General features: G+C 34.1%; 1 protein-coding gene and 1 long non-coding RNA gene across 2 annotated transcripts; both read right to left on the bottom strand.

Moving 5' to 3' along the window:
• Positions 1-12,473: 12,473 nt before the first annotated feature.
• On the bottom strand, positions 12,474-13,508 carry LOC127078893 (structural maintenance of chromosomes flexible hinge domain-containing protein GMI1). Its single transcript, XM_051019307.1, has 5 exons — positions 13,442-13,508; positions 13,225-13,280; positions 13,018-13,114; positions 12,644-12,732; positions 12,474-12,533 (listed from the first exon to the last, which is right to left on the bottom strand). The coding sequence occupies exons 1-5, from the start codon at positions 13,505-13,507 to the stop codon at positions 12,509-12,511; spliced, it is 333 nt and encodes a 110-aa protein (XP_050875264.1). The 5' UTR covers position 13,508; the 3' UTR covers positions 12,474-12,508.
• A 1,087-nt stretch (positions 13,509-14,595) lies between these two features.
• LOC127078892 (uncharacterized) lies at positions 14,596-14,966 on the bottom strand. Its single transcript, XR_007787883.1, has 3 exons — positions 14,934-14,966; positions 14,745-14,831; positions 14,596-14,651 (listed from the first exon to the last, which is right to left on the bottom strand). It is a non-coding gene; the product is annotated as an uncharacterized LOC127078892 (long non-coding RNA).
• Positions 14,967-19,912: the final 4,946 nt, after the last annotated feature.

The raw sequence follows: 19,912 nt of genomic DNA, 5'->3' as shown, positions 1-19,912 counted from the left end.
TGTTGATATATAATTGTTGTAAGTGTCAATCGTTAGTGGCAGTTATAGATAAAAGAGTCTGAATAGTTGTCATTTTGACAACTGGGCTGAAAGTTTCATGATAATCAATGCCATCGGTTTGGTTGAAACCTTTGGTAACGAGGCAAGCTTTGTATCTCTCGATGGTGCCATTGGAGTGAAATTTAAGCTTAAAACCCCACTTACATCCTATGGCCTTTTTGTTAGGAAGGAGAGTAGTAAGGTGCCAAGTGTGATTATCACTAAGGGATTTTAATTCTAAATCTAAAGCATGTTTTCAATTAAGGTCAGTTACAGCAGAAGCATAAGAAGTGGGCTAAATAGTGTTAAATAAAGATAATGTAAAAAGTTTATGATTAAGAGATAAGTTATCATAAGATAAATATTGAGACAAGGGATAAAGAGAACTACCTGTATGAATGGAGGAAGCAGTAGAAGGTTGTTGGAGAAGGTTACAATGGGAATCCTGTATATATGTTGGAGGTTTTGATGTTCCGCTGGAATTCCTAGTAGGTTGTTGGATGGGAGGAGTGGATGTGTTTTCTATAATAGGTTGGGAGGGGATATGGGACTGGAAGTTGGTTAGTTCAGAATTATTGGAAGAAGAAGGGATGTTTTGATGTTCAGGAGGTGAAGATTGAATTAGAGGATTAGGTAGGGGAGTGGGAGGATAACCGAAGATGAATTTAGTATGAGGTGTGGGAGAAAATTAGTGATTATTAAGGTTGGTTAATTGAGTGTAAGGAAAATGTTTTTTTAAAAAAATAGTATCATGTGAAACAAATATGAGTTTGGATTGAAGGTCAAATAGAATGTGACCCTTAACTCCAGTTTTGAGGCCTAGATGAATGCATTTGTGGGATCGAGGATCTAATTTGGACCTATTGTATTTAGGGGTGGAGGCAAAAGTTAAACAACCAAAGACCTTAAGGGTGGAATAGTCAAGGTCCGCATTATAGAGCCGGTGAAAGGGAGCGCAAAAATTTAGAAGTTTTGAAGGTAGTCTATTTATTATGAAAACAACATGACAAAGGGCATGAGGCCAAAAAAAATTAGGTAAGCAGGATTGTAAAAGTAAGGCACGAGTAACATTGAGAAGGTGTTGATGCTTACGTTCTACAATAATGTTTTACTAAAGAGGATCAGGACATGAGGTTTGATGAATGATCCCATTAGTTTGATAAAAAGTTTTCATGAGAAATTTGGGGCCATTATCAGACCTAACTGTCCTGGCAGTTTTATTGAATTGAGTTTTGACAAAATTTATGAAATATTCTATTAACATGGAGGTTTCATATTTAAATTTCATCAAAAAAATATAGCAAAATCTAATGTGATCATTAACAATAGTAAGGAAATATTTATATCCTAGCATAGATATAGTAGAAATAGGACCCCAAATGTCCATATGGGCAATATCAAAATAGGTAGTGGAGTTATTATTGTTGTTATAAAATGGAAGTCTCCTTTGTTTATCCAAAAAATCAGTATCACACACACTAGTAGATTTAGAACTTATGTATAAAGGAAAATATTTATTAATGTGAGACAAAATGATATATGAAGGATGACCAAGGCGCTTATGCCATAGGTCACAATTATTCACGATGTTATTACAAGTCCTAACAATCGTATTGTGATCATGCTTGGTGTAGCTAGGATTAGTATGAGTGATGAGGGAGGGATGTGTGAGAATGTATAGCCCATTGGAAAGATCGGTTGTACCAATCATCTTCAGGGTATGGTTCCCATGTATTAAACAAGTATAGGATTTAAAGTAAATGGTACAGTTGAGGGCTGAGGTTTAACGAGGAATAAAGATTAAATTGGTATGAAAATCTGGGATATAAAACACATGTTTAAGATAAAAAGAGTTGTTAAAATGAATTATCCCAGAATGGTGAGTTTGAATGGGGGCTCCATTAGGGAGCTTAATGGTAATAGGCTTAATTTCAACTAGATGAGTGAAAAGGAAAATGATGTGGCACACGTAATCTGTGGCCCTAGTATCCATAATCCACGATGTTTATATAGACTTAAGAGAGGAAATAGAAATGTAAGAATACCTGAAGGTGATGGAATAATGGCGTGTAATTGATGAATGAAATTGGTCGGAGGTTGTTGAATGAGGGATGGGAATGCCTTTTGTTGTTCTTCCGTGAAAGTGGCTACTACAATATCTTGAGTCGGAGAGGTCTGGGGTGCAACAAGAGTATTGTCAAGTTCAGTATCAGAAGCTTTAGCAAGGTGCACCTTCTTTAAGTAGGGAGGAAGGACATGCTTCTTGTAACAAATGTCAATCGTATGCTCCATTTTGTTGCAGTAGGAACAAACCTTAAGTCCGCGTCCACGTCCAGAAGTGTAGGCTTTGGATGTTTTGTCTAGTGATCGAGGTTTGTAAGGGTTTTGTTGAGGTGAACAATGATTTTTCCAGCTTCAACTGATGGATTATATTGTCGTTCTTTTTGTATTAACAATGGGAACACCTTGTTTATGCTAGGAAGGGGTTGCATCAACATGATTTGAGATGGTCATTTAATCCCTTCAAGAAGCACATAACGTGATCATTATTTTGATATTCTTTGATTATGGTGAGGAGGGAACATGAGCAAGGTGTGATGCAAACGCAAGAAGGAATGGGTTGAAAATTGTTTAAGTTTTGTCATAACTTCTTCAGTAAGGTGAAATATTGAGTGATGTTTTGATCACCCTGACGTAAGGCGTACATTTCTTTTTGCAGTTCAGAGATGCGAAAAATATCACCTTGGTGACTTCGTTATTTCAATTCATCCCAGATATCCTTCGCATTCTCCATCCAAAGAATACTCTCAGCAATTTCTGGGCTGATGGAGTTTGTTATCCACGCCATGACCATGGTGTTACAACGATCATAGGCCATGGATGTGTGATCAGCAGCAAGTGGATGAATTAGGGTTCCATCGATGAACCCTAACTTGTTCTTTGAGCGGAATACGGATTTGAGAGACCATGACCAAGGGTGGTAGTTTTAATTTGTGAGTGAGGGGGTAACAATGGTGTGGCCGGGATTATCATATGGGTGCATGAAGAAAGGATCCAACTATCAGTTTGATAGCTTCTTTTCTGGTTGTTGGCATTTGGTTGAGGTGGGTTTTGAGGCGATTGGGGTTGGTATGGTCACTGTTTTCAACAATACCATTGTGATCCGCCATCAATGTTAAGATTGAGGGAGAAACAAGATTTATATAAAAAGAAAGAAAGATAGATCTTGAAGGTGAAAGTATGAAAAAAAAGATTAGGATTCCAAAAATTAAGCACAAAAAGGCCCTTGGTTATATGGAGGACGGTGGTGGGTGTGGAAAGAAAACAAAATAAAAACGGATGCCGGAGCATTGTTTGTGGTGGTAACAAGAGGACGGTGGTGGGTGGGAAGAGAAATATTGAAAAAAATGGGAAAGAGAATGGAATCGGTAGAGAATTGTTGGGAAGCAGTGATAGGATTTTGCAAAACTTCCAATGATGTTAATAAGAGAAATGATGTTTAAGATCCATTTCTTCAAAACTCCAAATGATGTTTCCTATCTTTCTTGACATCGTCTCAGATATAAGAATAAGAAGAAGCTCATAGATCCTGATCCAAAAAGTGCCAAAGTGCATGTTGAGATCTGAAGGTTGTTCTTCACCGGATATGCGATTTAACACCAATAACACTCTATCAAAGCTCTAAGGACCACTTCTTATGACGTATTCCATATCTCTTTTTGTTGAAAATTTGAAGAGGAAAATATTATAGCTTAAATCCTATATCTCAATCGGGTTCTTCAGCTTCCACGCATTAAGCATAGTGCTCTTAAGAGCCCTCACATTTAAATTACTATCCGTCCATAATTTGCCAGCTAAAGTTCTTTGAAAGGACTCATCCTCACAAAATTCATCTTCTTCAGTAATAACCCCTTCCTCTTCTTCGTTAGATAGGGGTAGAGACTTCCATTTTTCTATACTTGGAGAGAATAGAGCAACTCACAAAACAACGACATGACTTAGAACAAAGGAAAGAGAGAAAACGGGAAATGAAAAGAGAAAACCCAAATGACGATGGGAGAGTACCATAAAATCTGGGGGTAAACCACCACAAAACCTAGAGATAAGGGGGAGAGAGAACACAATAAGCTTTTAGAGAGAGAGAGAGAGAAGGTCTGCCTTCTCTCTAGAAAAACACGTGATTTTTTTAATAATTTCAAATAGTTGTTGTTTGCATTTGTTGGTTTTGTTGCATTGTCCATGATCAATGCAACCGTAATCAAGTTCAATAACTTGACCAAATTAAGATATGCATCAAATATATCTATCATATCATATGAATAGTCTATTTTTATACTCAAAATAACATAATTATATGCTTCTATCAACTTCAACAACTGTTTTATCTATGTTCTAGGACCTCACACATTGAATATATGCTTATACATTTTGAGTGATCTAAGTGATGTTGAAATTATATAAACCTTTAAGTGGCATAAATACATGTCTTGGTACAACAAATGTTGAGTTTGATCTCCCTTCCTATATGGAGAAAAGTCCAAATATATTATCCCGTTTGTGTCTCACTCTTTTAAAGTGGAGATGATCAATTTAGTATATATATATATATATATATATATATATATATATATATATATATATATATATATATATATATAGAGAGAGAGAGAGAGAGAGAGAGAGAGAGAGAGATTCAAAAGAGAGAGAAATTGAGAGAAATCAATTCCCATTTTTTTGCAACCAATCTTAATAAATTAGTGATTCCGGATTCGTTAACTATTGGATCAAGTTTATTTTTGGATGAAAAGTGTGCAACACATGTGTCTACCTTTTGAATGTTGGAATCTTGAAAAAAAAGTCTGAGTCTAGAGATAATTGCTTTGCACGAAAGCTTCAGACTTAAGTATTTTTCAGCTTCTTGTTTCTTATTTGTAAGCTAGTTTGCTTTGTGATTTTTCTATTGTTAGAACTAGTTTCTTAATCATTTTAAGGCTCTTTTGCAATCTTGTTTGATTATAAGGGAGTTATTTGTTTGGTCTTGGCAACCCGTAGTTTTTTACTTTCACATGGAGACATTAAAATATCAGTATTCTCTTGTGCCTTTATTTGTTCGATTTGCTTTCCTAAATTTATTGATCCTCATAGGTTCTTAAAATTTTGGAGAATTTTATTTCCACTACATATTTGCTTATTATTTTATGTTAATTTTCCATTAAAAATGTGTTTTATAAAATCATCAACACACATCAACTCTTCTACACTTAGACGCTCCACAAATGTGTGACCCTCAATGGTATCAAGCAACCTGTTGTTATGAAATATATAAAGCACTTTACATATCCATCATGGACCATCTTTAAAAGGTCATGATCTTTTCTCAAACAAAAAACCACACTTCTTACTAGCATTTTCTCTTGAATTATCATATTTCTTATATACTTTCGGCCTTTGCAACAAAGAATAATTAATTTTGAAATTCTCCCTCTTTTTGCTGTCTCTTTATCTGAAATTCGATATAGTAACAATTATTAGAAGTTGTAATTCAATGTTCTGTTGAAAGCTAGCATTCGACTGCGTCGAAGTAGCTGGTCGAAGCTCAGGAGTCAGTTGTATTCAACAGAGTCGAATACAACATATAATTGTGTAGAAATGTAATTTGTAGTTTTGTAGTTTACATTTTATATGTTTTGGACTTGTGTCGAATTGTAGAGTTTTTGGGCATATGCTTTAGTTGCCTATATAAAGAGCATAATATATTGTAAATCGTATATAACTACACTCAATACAAATCATAACTTAACAATTCAATCTCTCTCTCTCTCTCTCTCTCTCTCTCTCTCTCTCTCTCTCTCCCTCTCTCTACTTCTTCTTCTTCTTCTTCTCCCATGTTTCTTGAATACACTTTCTTCCAAGAAATTGGTATCAGCAAGCCCTGTTGCGATTCAGAGAGAATTTGCAATGGCAAACAGAACAACAACAATAATGCAATTTCCAAGGAATCTACCGGTTATCAAAGGTGATAAATATGAACGGTGGATTATGAAAATGAAGTTCATTTTCAAATTTCAACATGTGTCTGAAATCGTGAATGATGGAGTACCAGCATTAGAAGCGAATGCAGATGATGTTCAACAAGCTTCACAAAAGGAACGAAGAAAGAAAAATGGAAAAGGTATGTTCTTGATTTACCAGTGTGTGGATTCTAACGTGTTTTATAATACTATTGAAGAAAAACGGCAAAAGGAGCGTGGGGAAAGTTAAAGAGCTTGTACGAAGATGAAAAACTGAATAGGGTGAAGTTACAAATATTGAGAAAGAAATTTGAGATGACTCAGATGAAGGAAGATGAATCAGTCTCAGAATACCTTTCATGTGTGGTGTTGTTGACGAACCAAATGAAGTCGTATGGTGAATCAATCAATGATTTGCAGAAGATTGAGAAAGTGTTGAGATCTCTGACAATGAATTTTGATAACATTATATTGTCAATTGAAGAATCCAAGAACCTAAATGATATGAAGTTAAAAGAACTTCAAGCTTTATTAGAGGTTCATGAGACGAGGTTGAAGCAGAGGAAATCAGAAAGGAAGAAGGTGGATGAACAGGAACTACAAGCAAGATTCATCAAGAAATCTAGGAAAGGGAAAAATATTGCTAATAATAAGTAGTCAAGCAAGAACTCAAAGAATCACTCTGATTCTATCAAGGAAGGCATGAGCAATAAATATTTTGGGAAGAAAGTTGACATGAAGGAGGTGCAATGTTATAATTGTCAAGGATTTGACCATTATGCTTGAGATTGTCGAAGAAATAAGGAAGCACGAGCAAAATATAGCGATGAAGTAAAGTATGCACATGCTGAAGATAATGATTCTAAGGATGGGTTACTCATGGCCAATATTAATTCGAACACTGGATAACTAACATGTGGTACCTAGATTCAGGAAACAACAACCACATGACTGGTAATAAAGACTGGTTCACCAAGCTAGATGAATCTGTTGAGAAAGTAATAAATTTTGCAGATGACAGACATATCACATCAGGCGGAAAGGGAGACATATCACTAATATGTTGTATGTAACTTCGATGACAAGTAACTTGAAAAACGTAGGTCAATTACTTGCAAAAGGGTACAACATGAAGATATAAAAGAATCATATGAAGGTGTATCATCGTGATGGAAGGTTAATTCTGAAGGCACCATTGGCAGACAATAAGACCTTCAAAGTAGAGATCAACCCAATGTCCCGACGCTAAAAATACCCGAGCATACTAACGCTCATAATAACTATAGAGTCGCCACCAGTTTCGGGTTCGGGAGTCAATTATGCAAGGGGAAGGTATTAACACCCCTCACATCCGTTGTACTTAACGGGGTCCATTTAGTTAGATCTGCGAATAGAATGTTAGCTTATGTTTATTTGTTTTCTTCTAATTATTAAAAGATAATTACAAAAGGGAAAAGTTTTAGTTTTTTATTAATGCGCTTGACAAGATTTCAAAATCATGTACCTATGTATTCCCAGGTGCAATGGGAAAATCAAAGTCTCGTAGTTTGTGGTAAAAAAATGTTTGTGTGATGGTTGTTTTTAGAGAATATTGTTAGATCGCATTTGAGCGGTTAAACGTCTGCATGCATGCTCAAACGATGTAGGCAAGGGCATCTATTTGTATTTTGCGTCGAAATGAATCTAACTCTACCTTTTATGAAAAAAAGTTATTTTGACTTTAGAAAAGACAATTTGATGGATTGAGATTGATTTTAATTATGAAAAAAACGTTTTTGTTTTTGTTTTTGTTATTATTATGACTTATATATATATATATATATATATATATATATATATATATATATATATATATATATATATATATATTAATAACCAAAATTAAACAACCTAAATTAATTTAATAAAATGAGGAAAAACCTAACTAAATTGATAAAATAAGCCAACTATAATTATAAAGAAACCTATTTTTTTTGTATTTTTATTTTTTAACAACTAAATTAAATGAACTAATATGGAAAAACAAAATAAATAAAATACAATAAATGAAACTAAACCAAGGGGTGCAAAGAGTAGTGGGGAGGATGTGAATAAAAAGAATCAGGGCCCAAACCCTAAGGAAAGGCCTAAGAGCAAAGAACAAAAAAACATGAGGATCAAATGTGGCCATATGATTAATCAAATGACCCTGATTAAAGCAAATAAGCAAGGTGCTAAACAATTAGATTACTGATCAAGGGCTCATAGTTGAGGGTTTGTGATAGAGTGCACACATCTGATTAAGCTTGGGGCTTTGATCCAAGGATTTGGAGAGGGCCATGTGTCAGCCATAAACACCTATATATAGAGAGTATTTAAACTCATACTCTCTCAGATCCCCTTCATTTCACTCTTTTTCTCTCTCTATTCTTTTCTCTCTTCCCCCTCGCTCTCACTTCTCTCTACCACAAAACTCTAGCCATCCCTAGAACAACCCTAGCGCCACCCTTAGCTCTGCCCTAGGTTCACCACCAACCACCAGTAAAATCACCAAATTCAACTGTGTTCTTCGTGTTCATCATGAACATCAAGAACACAAACCCAACATATGAACATCACCACTATGAGCCACCCTAAAACCCAGAACACCGCCTTCCACCTTCATCATGTTCATATGAACACGATGAATATTCATCCTCAACCTTCAAACCTTTAAATCCTAAACCCAAAAAACCTCAAAACATCTACAAATCCAACCAAAATCACATCAAAACACTCGTCTAAACCTCCCAAACAATAATCAAACTTAAAAAACCTAAAATTAAACCAAAATCATTCAAACCTCAAAAACCCTAAATCCCCTCTGTTTAACCTTGACCAAATCAAACCAACCTTAAATCAAACCCAAAACCAAATCAAATAATCATACAAACACAAAGTCAACAACAAAGCATAAATTCCATCATTAAATTCAAAAACCCTAAATTAACCTATCTCAAAATCTCAACATATGCAACCATAATCAAGGAGTAATAAAAGGTGAAGAGGTTACTAACCAGCCCCTGCAGTGAACTCTCTAGTAATGCCCCATTTCCTCTTCTTTTTCTTTTGCCTTTAATTTCTTCTTCTTCTTCTGACTACTTTCTCTTTTTATTTCTGTGAGGTGTTGCTGTGTGGAGAAAAGCTTCCATGAAGGCTAGCTTGATAGGGCAAAGTTTGTCTTTAATGTGAAGACAAACTCTTAGGATTAAGATGTATATTACTCTGTGAATTTTATATGTATTTTTTCCTCCCTACCTGTGTAGAATTCTTAGGTTTATATATGCAAGATTAGTTTTAGTATTTAATTAGAAATTTCATTTTAGGATATTTGTGATGGACTTTGATTCAAATTCGTAGCTTATGACTAAAGTATGTATGAATATGGAAGTTTCAAATCTAACAGAAAGTTGTTGTTAATGAAAAATATTTTTCTTGATTTGATCCAGTTTTGGAAATTTTAGATGCACTTTTCGTGTTGCTGACCATTTTACCCATGGATTTAAATAATAATAATAATAATAATAATAATAATAAAGAATGAAAAAGGAAATGAAAAATAAAAACTAGCCTAAGAACAATAATAAAACGATGAGTGAAATAAAAAAGAACTAGCCTAAAAATATAAATGAAAATTAGATAATTAAATAAATGATAAAAGATTAATAAAAATGAAATGATAATAATAATAATAATAGTAATAATAATAAACTATATAAGAAATAAATAAACTAGAAAAGAAAATGATAAAAAGTCAAAAAGGCCCACTTTGACTTTTAGTCAATTGGACTGCCCATTGACTTAAGCACAAAGTTAAACATGTTCAGATGGTCTAGATGAACTAAGGGGACTCAGATGAATTAGAGGCATATGATTGAAGACATGTATCTTCAACAAAGACCAATGTCACAGTCAAAATATCATGACCTAGATGAGCCAATAATGACACAACCAGGGCCCAAAGACTTAGACAAAAATGCAAATTGTGTAGTCAGAGGCCCAATATCTCAGACAACACAACTGACTTAGATATAATCAAATGACACACAAGATGACCAAAAATAGAAATATCTGATGAAAATGGTGGGCAAATTTTAGGATGCGACAACTGCTCTTATTTAATTATTATTGTTAATCGAAGAGAATGAAGGGCGTCAACCATCATATTCTTAGGATGGAAGATAATTAAATATAGAAGGAGCCCAATTTGTCTATCGAGAGATAAAAAGAAATATGAGATAAATAAGATAGGACAGGATGCGAGATCATCGTCAACAGGGCCAACTCTGAGGAAGGGCAAGAAGGCCCTTAGCCCAGGGCCTCCAAATTAAATGGCCTCATTTTGTTTTAAAACAAGCAAAATATATAGTTAATATTATTTAAATAAATTATAAAATGAAAAATAAACATGAATTTGTCAATTACGCAATGGTAGTAGATCAAATTTGAAATATGATAGTAAAAGTTGTGAGTTTGATCCTCTTGATTTCATTTTTTTTAAATTACTGTTGCATCTGTTTTTTCTAATTACTGTTGCACAACTTTTTTTAATTATTATGATAAATGTTAATTATTTAAAAAAGATGGATAGAAAATATAAAAATTAAATGAAATTGAAGACTTAATTTTTTTCTTTCATTTTTTAATTATTGATTCTTTTTATTTTGTAATTGTTAGTTTTTCATTTTTTTACTTTTTTTTGTAATTTTATTTATTAATTGTTTAATGATCTTTTGGAGACATTAAAATATAAAGACTTAGTTGATGAATTTGCTTCAAAATAATATTTGAAGAAATACTCTTTTTAAGTAATTAGAAAATTTAAGTTATATGAATTTTTTATAGTTTAAATAATACTCTAAATTTTTTGTTGTTTGATTTGGTTAATATATAATTATATTTTTTATACATTATTTTTAATTATTAAAATTATATTTATTTTTAATTTAGACATTTTAAAATTAGAATATGGTTTTCAGATTGATTGAGTCGGTCCTGGATAGTGACACATGTGATTACATTTAGTTTATTTATTTTTTAAAATTATTATCATCGTTGACGTGTCGGTATCGTATACCATGTTGGTGTCGTGTACGATGTTGAAGGCAATCTCTTGGTGATTTTGTAAACAAGGAGGAGGTATTTATGTGAATGTATCAAAGATTCTTGTATTCTTCTTCAAGAATATTTAGCATAAGATCGTTCTTTTGTTTTGTGAATTTTATCATTTCATACACATTTTTAGCAATCACTTGCTTTTACACTTTTTGAGTCAATATTATGAATACTTAGTAGTATAATATAACTATCTTATATTGTTTTTCAATGTTATTAATGTCTTATAGATTGTCACTAATACATTATATATTTTCTTGATAATTAATCATCTATTATGTTCTTCATGGCATTTTGAATATTTTTAAATTTTATTCCGTTGGCGTCCACTACAACAAACAAGACCTTAGACAGCGCTTTTTTTAGCCTTAGACAGCGCTTTAAAGCGCTGTCTAAACCTCCGCTGCTAAAGGTTTAGACAGCGCTTTTTTAAATCTTAAAAGCGTTGTCTAAGCCCCCCCCCCCCCTTAGACAGCGCTTTGGCCAAAAGCGCTTTATAAGACCCTCTTATTTTAAATTTTTTAGGTATACCTTAGACAGCGCTTTTGAAAAGCGCTGTCTAAGCCCCACCCCCTTAGACAGCGCTTTCTAAGACCCTCTTATTTTAATTTTTTTTAGGTATACCTTAGACAGCGCTTTTCAAAAAGCGTTGTCTAAGCCCCCCCCTTAGACAACGCTTTTTGAAAAGCGTTGTCTAAGGTATACCTAAAAAAAATTAAAATAAAGCGCTTTCTAATCCCCCCCTTAGACAGCGCTTTTTACAAAAGCGCTGTCTAAGGTATACAAAATTTTTTGAAGCTTTTGTTTTAAACCACATTTTTTCCAGGTTTATAAACCAGAATTTCTACCTGTTTTCAACCAGATTTTGACAGACAATTATCACATTTTATATATGCCATTTTGGCCTTTTTTTCTACCAATTTTTGGCTAACAAATATATATATATACCAATTCAAACCAATTTTGCCTTAAATGTATCAAAATATATACAAATTTATGTACACATTTACAAGTCATTACATATACTACAAATGTACACATTAATTACACAAATTTATGAACAAACATTGAGCTCTATCATGAATTGACACCACTCCTCTTTGATTTCGTCCACTTGATCCTTTGTATAAAATGCACACTTGAATTCCTCAAAGTACTACATAATAATATAACATATTTTGAATTAATTCCAACTATTTAATTATATGAGATATGTGTAAATATAAAAATAACTCATAAGTTAGAAATACATACATCGGTGGGAATCTTTAATCGGCCCAAAGCAAGAGTATCTCGCATAAACCTCAACATGAAATACCCGCAATCTATTTGATTACGTTGTTGAGGACACTACATATGAAAAAAAAAATATGGATTATAAATCCTAAGTTTTATCAAGTGTCATCACTAATATAATAAAAAATGTGGTAGTTAAAAAATATACCGGAGGCGTTGCTAACCTCCTTTTTTTGTTGTGCGGAGGCATTGCTAACCTCCAACATCCAAATATAGATTTGTATGAAATATCGTTCTTCCAGACAATTTCAGCCTAATAGTTTTGAGCACAAGAAACAAACTCAAATATAGTTGGGAAAAAGAAAATGGTCAAAGGGAAGAAAAACATAAAAAGACAACAAACTATTAATTACAATAAGCAGCAATACGACAACAATAAACAGCAGTAGATAAGATATGAATTTAATGGGTATACACTGCCAATGTAAATCATAATAATGATAAATGTTAATTTTTATATTGACAATATTAAAAGGAAAATGAATATATGGAGTAATCTCATCTTTTAAATTGATTCAATTCATAGGCATGTTTTAACCTGAATGTAGGGGAAATATATGTCCTTGAGGCGGCACTGGAGTTTGTTAATATCAACACCTTTTACGTGTTTTGTTTTGGACGAAACACGAGTACGCCTGTAATGTGAGAATAGAAAGAATAAGAGAGGGAATGATAAAGAGATGATTTTGAGATGTACTTGAACAGAAGAAAGACAGAAAGATATTTATCTTAAAAACAATCATACCTCCCCAAGTGCATGGATGCTACAGGCCCTCCATATCCAAACATCCCAAAGTAAGGCTGCACAGCACAATCAATACAACAAACCAAACAATAATTTGAAATGTGCAAAAGAGTAATCAATCTCAATCCCGATGATTAACATTTGGATGTTTCTTTGTGCATAAGCATCACAGACAACATATTTGACCAGAAGTGTAGATAAAGGAAATGAAGATTACCCTTAAGTATGGGGGCTTTCCCCCAATAGCCATTGATTTTGATAATTTGTGAACCGAAGCACCCATCTTTCCCTTGTGCAAGAGATAAGAAGTCCATAATCAAGAGAAACGGTGGAACAGGTAAGTGTATTTTAACTCAAATAACAGAATATCACAATGTACTTTGCAACTTCGAAAAGTTCATGAAATAATCTAAAAACAGATAGCTACCATTTTACTAGTGAATTCTCATCGGAGTCATCCATTCCAGAACCATTGTCAAAAATTGAAATCTTATCGTCAGTAACATTTACTCTGCAAAACATAAAAAGTCACATGAACAAGTGATAATTGATTGCACCAGTCTAAGAAACCAACAAACAAACACTAGAGATTATAAAAATCAACTATGTATTCCAATACATTTATTACGATCAGAAATAGTGGAAGATAGTTTATGTCAAAAATGGTGGCACCTATTAATCATTAGAAACTCAACAACTTAACTTCCATAGAAATGGGACACATGCGATGCTATATTTTAAGCTTATTTTTATGCTTTATAGTCTATAAATTCTTATGTTTAAAAAAGATATGTTGAATAAACTACTAAGAAATGCAAATAAAAACTAACCATAGTGTTATATAAACTACTACGCAATGCAAATAAAAACTAACCATGTGTTGAATAAGCTATATAAACTACTATAAAAACTAACTTACCACCGAACCATTACTTTTATGCAAAACAGCCATTGTGTTCCCAAGAAGCTATGGACTTCTTGAAGATTTTGTTATAACCAGTGCTTTAGAGCAGATAAAATCAATTTCTACAGGGCTACTTTGACAACGCTATATAACAATGATTACAAAAATGTGTACATGATTTTAGAAAGAAAATTACTTCACTATCCCTAAACTCCTAACTCTTTCTACTGACATAAGAATGATGTCAAATAGCTGATTCTTTTTATCCTAAACTCTTTTGTCAAATAAAGGACAAGAAAAACAAACAGGTTGAGTCTAATTGAAAGGGCTAGAGTTTTATAATATGACAAACTAAAATGTAAAGTAAGATTAATAGAAATATTCATATTTAGTATCGGACACTCCTCCAGTAGCTCAGACATAAAAGAAATATCATTTTATCACATTCATATCATATGCAACTATACCTGACTATCTTCCGACTATTTTTCCCGTTGAACCACACAGCTTGCAAAGCATTATCCTGATAATATATGAATAACAGTGTTAGTGTTGATATGTGCAAAACCATCATAAAAAAAATTGAGTTTATAGTCTGTTTTGTTAATGAGCTCACAATCAAGTCAGCAATAGCAGCTTCGAAATTATATTCTTCAGGAAGCTCCAGTAGCAAATCTGTATCCGGTGTTAAGTCCCACATATTCTGCATTTCAGACAGATGGCAAAATAATAAGAAATACTACAACAGTATCCTATTGTTTAACAATATAGCTGACAGGGGCAGAGAAACAAGAGAGATTCCAACCTCAAAGGTCTGAGCAACATCGCTACTCCCATCTGATTGAAAAGAAACACAGACAATGAAAACAAATACCAAAGTTGCAGCAACAAAGCAAAGGAATAATAATACCAAACTCAAAACCAGAGAAAAGAAACACCAACACACAATAAGACAAACAGAAGGAGGCATAATAGTGTGATATACTTACATTAAGGCGCAAAATATGGCACTTCCGAGGCATGAAATTTTTTAACTCGATAACATTTCTTATCTTATTATCACCAGCATCCTCAAGATACAAACCACTTCCCTTCCAATTTATATCCCTTTTCTTCTTCATCCATTCACATTTTTTCCGAAGTTCCAAATACTTTTCTCGAACTAATCCAACAAAATCCTCAAAATGCATCTCAGTTTCTACACTCCACACTGTCAATTCCACACTAGTTCCATTCGGCAACAAAACTTTGAACCTGAACTCTCTTCTTCGTATTCCAAAATCATCGTCATCGTCATCACTAATCATGAGTTTCCTCTTTTTAGGGTTGGCAACAACCAATGCCCTTTCCATGCCTCCACTCTGTAAAAACAGAAACAACAACAACACAACTTCAATACTATTTCTATTTCAAAGTTCAAACAAAGCAAATAAACAAACAAAAAAAGTAAAAAAAAATATATACAAATACGAAAACAGAAATTAAAAGCGCTTCTGCGGTTAGAGGTATGGAAGAAAATGAGAGGGTTCTGAAAGGGTTTTGAAGAGTGGAAGATAAACGGTTTTGAAGCTTAATGGGTTTGCTTGTGTTGTGTGTGGGAAGAGAAATTAAAGAGAAAGAGTGAAAATAGTGTGATCTTTGAGAAGATAATAAGACAAATAATGAAATGGAAAAAGGAATTAAAGAAAAAGCTGTTTAATACTAAAAAAATAGCTGCAACTTGCGCTTTATCAAAGAAAATAACGCTTTTGGTTTTAATTTTTTTTTTAATTTAAAGACTTTAGACAACGCTTTATCAAAAGCGCTGACTAAGGTCTATATTTAAAAGCGCTTTCTAAAAGCGCTGTCTAAGGGGGGGGGGGGGGTCTTAGACAGCGCTTTTAGAAAGCGTTGTCTAAGACCCCCCCTTAGACAGCGCTTTCATTATTTTTTTGGAACATTTTCCGTGTTTTATTTTAATTTTAACCTTAGACAGCGCTTTCTTCTAAAAGCGCTGTCTAAGACGCGCTGTTAAAAGTCATTTTTGGCGTAGTGGTCAGTATTTGATATGTTATCAAGAAATGTTACAAAGTATGATAATTTTCACTTGTAACTAACTATATCAAGGTTGATCATAATATTGTTTTTATTATTTATTTAGATTGATGAAAAAGTTGTCGCGATATTTAGGCCAGAGGAGAAAATAATTATAACTAATATCGACACTGATGAATACAAGGATTTGGCAGAGAAATGAGTGTCGTAAAATCTTTTTATTTGACGAATAGACAAATATTTTTTTAAAATTGTATTTTTTATTAAGGGTTCATTTCTATTATTTGCCCTGAGACGCTAAAAAGTTGAGACCGTCCCTGATCGTCAACTTGAGAGTTGCTGGTTTGATCAAAGAAAGGATCATCGTCAATCCAAAGTTTGATGCTAAAATTGAACAAAAAGTGATCGTCGCCAACCAACGGTTGGTGCTTAAATCGACAAATTGATCGTTATCAACCCGAAGGTTGGTGCTTAGATCAAAGAAAGGATCACCGTCAATCCGAAGATCGATGCTTAGATCAACAAAAAGAGATCGTCGCCTTTCCGATGATCGATGCTTAGATCGAACATAAAGAGATCGTCGTCTCCCCAACGGTCGGTGCATAGATCGAACAAAAAGATATTTCTACCTTCCCTAGAGTCAGTGCTTAGATCAAACAAAAAGAGACCGTCTCTTTCCCTAGGGTTGATACTTATATCGAACACAAAGAGATCGTCTCCTTCCCGAGGGTTGGTGCTTAGATCAAATAGGTTGTCGCCAACTTGAAAGCCAGTGCTTAGACCAAGATAATTTATTGCCAACTCTAAATAAGGTGCTTAGACTTAAAGACACATTGATCATCGTCAACCCGAAGGTTGATGCTTAGATCAAATACAAGGATCATCGTCAATCCGAAGATTGATGCTTAGATCAACAAAAGGTGATCTTCGCCAACCAAAGGTAGATGCTTAGATCGACAAACTAATCATCGTCAACTCGAAGATTGATGCTTAGATCAAAGAAAGGAAATTTGTTGGGGATATGAAGGGTTAAAACCTACTCATTGGTTAGTGTGGATCGTTTAAGATGACTATCTATTGAGAAATATTTCAGAAGGGACTCAATGGGGAGAAAGCTTGATGGGGAAGACTTTCAAAGAGACTTTGCGAGGAAACCACCTACTGAGGGATACCAATAAGCATCCCTGCTCAGATAATAATTCTACTTGGGAAGATGTGATTGACATACCCGAGGATTAATCTGAAATTCCACGAGCGGCCGTAGAGTCCTAGATTATGCTATGTATGCATGCTTTGTACAAATGCATGATATGCTTTGAGTCGATGCACTTGATGATGCGTAATATGTTTTGGGTCAATGCATTTGTTAATGCATGTCATATGATATGCATGGAATAATGAATGAAATGTAATGATTGATCAATGCATATATTGGGTTAAGAGATGTGTGCAAACGGAAACTGGACTTCAAAGTAAGTATGTCAATCATGGCCTTTTTTTATGAAAAAGGTCAAGCAAAGTTGAAATTTGGAATGCATGTGAAGGTCGGGCTTTAATGGGCCAATGAAGATTAGATAACACAACTGACTTAGACATAATCAAGTGATACACAAGATGACAAAAAATAGAAATATTTGATGAAATTGGTGGGCAAAATTTAGGGTGCGACACCCAGTTGATCACAAGTGTCTTGCTTTGACTGTAGAAGAAGACAAGAGCTGGCCATGACATCACATGTATGGACATCTAAACTTCAGGAGGTTAGGTATGCTCAACCAAAATAAGATGGTGTATGGCTTACCTCAAGTGAAAAACCAAGTCAGGTGTGTGAGGAATGTTGCAAAGCAAACTAGGCTAGGAAAACATTCAAGCATGACTTGCCAATGAGGTCGAAGAAAAATCTAGAGTTAGTTCACTCTTATATGTGTGGACCTTTTGAAGTAAGGTCGAATAGAGGTAACTATTATTTCCTAACTTTCATAATTCACCAGATATATGTGGATTTACGTTATTAGAAGAAAGAGTGAGGTATTCACACAGTTCAAGAAGTTCAAATTGCTTGTCGAAAAGCAAAGTGGATGCAAGTTGAATAAAGTGAAAACTGATGGTGGTGGTGAATACACCTCTCGAGAATTTGATAAATTTTGCAATGAGGAAGGTATAAATCATGAGGTCATTGCATGCTATACACCTCAGCATAATGGGATAGCTGAGAGGAAGAATCAAAGTATACTAAACATGACTAGGAGCATGTTGAAAGCTAAAGATATACCAAAGAGATTTTGGGGTGAAGTAGCTTCGACAATAATAACATTCTAAACTGATGTCCAACCAAGAAGATAGTCGAAAAGATTCTATGAGGCTTAGACATGTGTCAAGCTGAATATTAGTCATCTTAAAATGTTTGAATCAATGTGCTTCAGGCATGTACCTAAACAATTGAGGAAGAAACTAGATGATCAAAGTCAGACTATGGTGCTAATAGGTTATCATTCGACTGATGCATACAAGATGTATTCACCAAATCATAACAAACTGGTGATCACTCGAGATGTTCTAGTAAATGAAATCAAAGGGTGGGATTGGAGTCAAAGGTCAAATTGATAGGAGTCAGATACAGTCACAAGTGTTTTTGAAGAAGACCAACAAACTGAAGTCCCAATAAATTGAAATGAAGAACCACCTGAGCAGAATGTCAGAAGATCGACTAGAGCAAGAACTCAATCGACAATGCTATGTGGATATGAGAGATTTCCAAAACAAGAAGTCAATACAAATGGTGACTATATAGAAGAAGTAATGATGGCTAGAGCAAAACCAATCAATTTGGATTAATCCATGAATGATTTGAATTGGTTAGCACCCATGAAAGAAGGACTCAGGGCAACCGAGAAGAACAAGACTTGGGAGCTTATCGAAGAGTCTATCAAGAAACCAATTGATGTAAAGTGGGTTTACAAGTTGAAACAAAAGCCAAAAGGTGAAATCGCCAAGCACAAGGCAAGACTAGCGGCGAAAGTTTTTTTTTTGAAAAAACTTGGTATTGATTTTGACGAAGTGTATGCACCTGTCGCAAGGTTGGAGATAATCAGAATTGTTGTGTCGACGACAACATACATATGGTGAAAGATAAACTAGTTGGATGTAAAATCAACATTTCTGAATGGAACTTTGGAAGAAGAAGCCTATGTCAGTTAACCACTAGGATTCGAAATCAAAGGGCATGAGTCGAAGGTGTACAAATTAAGGAATGCTCTCTATGGCTTGAAGCAAACCCTAAGGGATTGGAATAAGAGAATAGATAGCTTATTGATCAAAGAAAGTTTTACAAAGTGTGTCTCTGAACATGGAGTGCATGTCAATGATACAAATAGTGCTAGTCGAATCATCATATGCCTGTATGTAGATGATTTGTTTATTAGAGGTGCAAATGAAGTAGAGATAAGAAGAGTCAAGTCGAAGTTGATGCAAGAGTTTGAAATGTCCGACCTAGGGAGTTATTCATATTTCTTAGGTTAAAAGACATAGTTGAAGGAGTGTTCTTGCACCAAAAGAAGTATGCCCAAGATATCTTGAAGAGGTTCAAGATGAAAAACTGTAATGCAGCTGCTACGCCATTAGAAACTGGAGCGAAGTTGAAGAAGGAGGCAAATGATAAATTTCCAAGTGTGACATTGTACAAAAAAATCATTGGACCCTTGAGATATCTTTGCAATACCAGGCCATACATTTTTCAAAGTGTTAGGTTGT

Source organism: Lathyrus oleraceus, chromosome 5 (assembly GCF_024323335.1).
Source record: "Lathyrus oleraceus cultivar Zhongwan6 chromosome 5, CAAS_Psat_ZW6_1.0, whole genome shotgun sequence".
Taxonomy (NCBI): Eukaryota; Viridiplantae; Streptophyta; class Magnoliopsida; order Fabales; family Fabaceae; genus Lathyrus; species Lathyrus oleraceus.
This window is presented reverse-complemented; position numbering and strand designations above follow the sequence as displayed.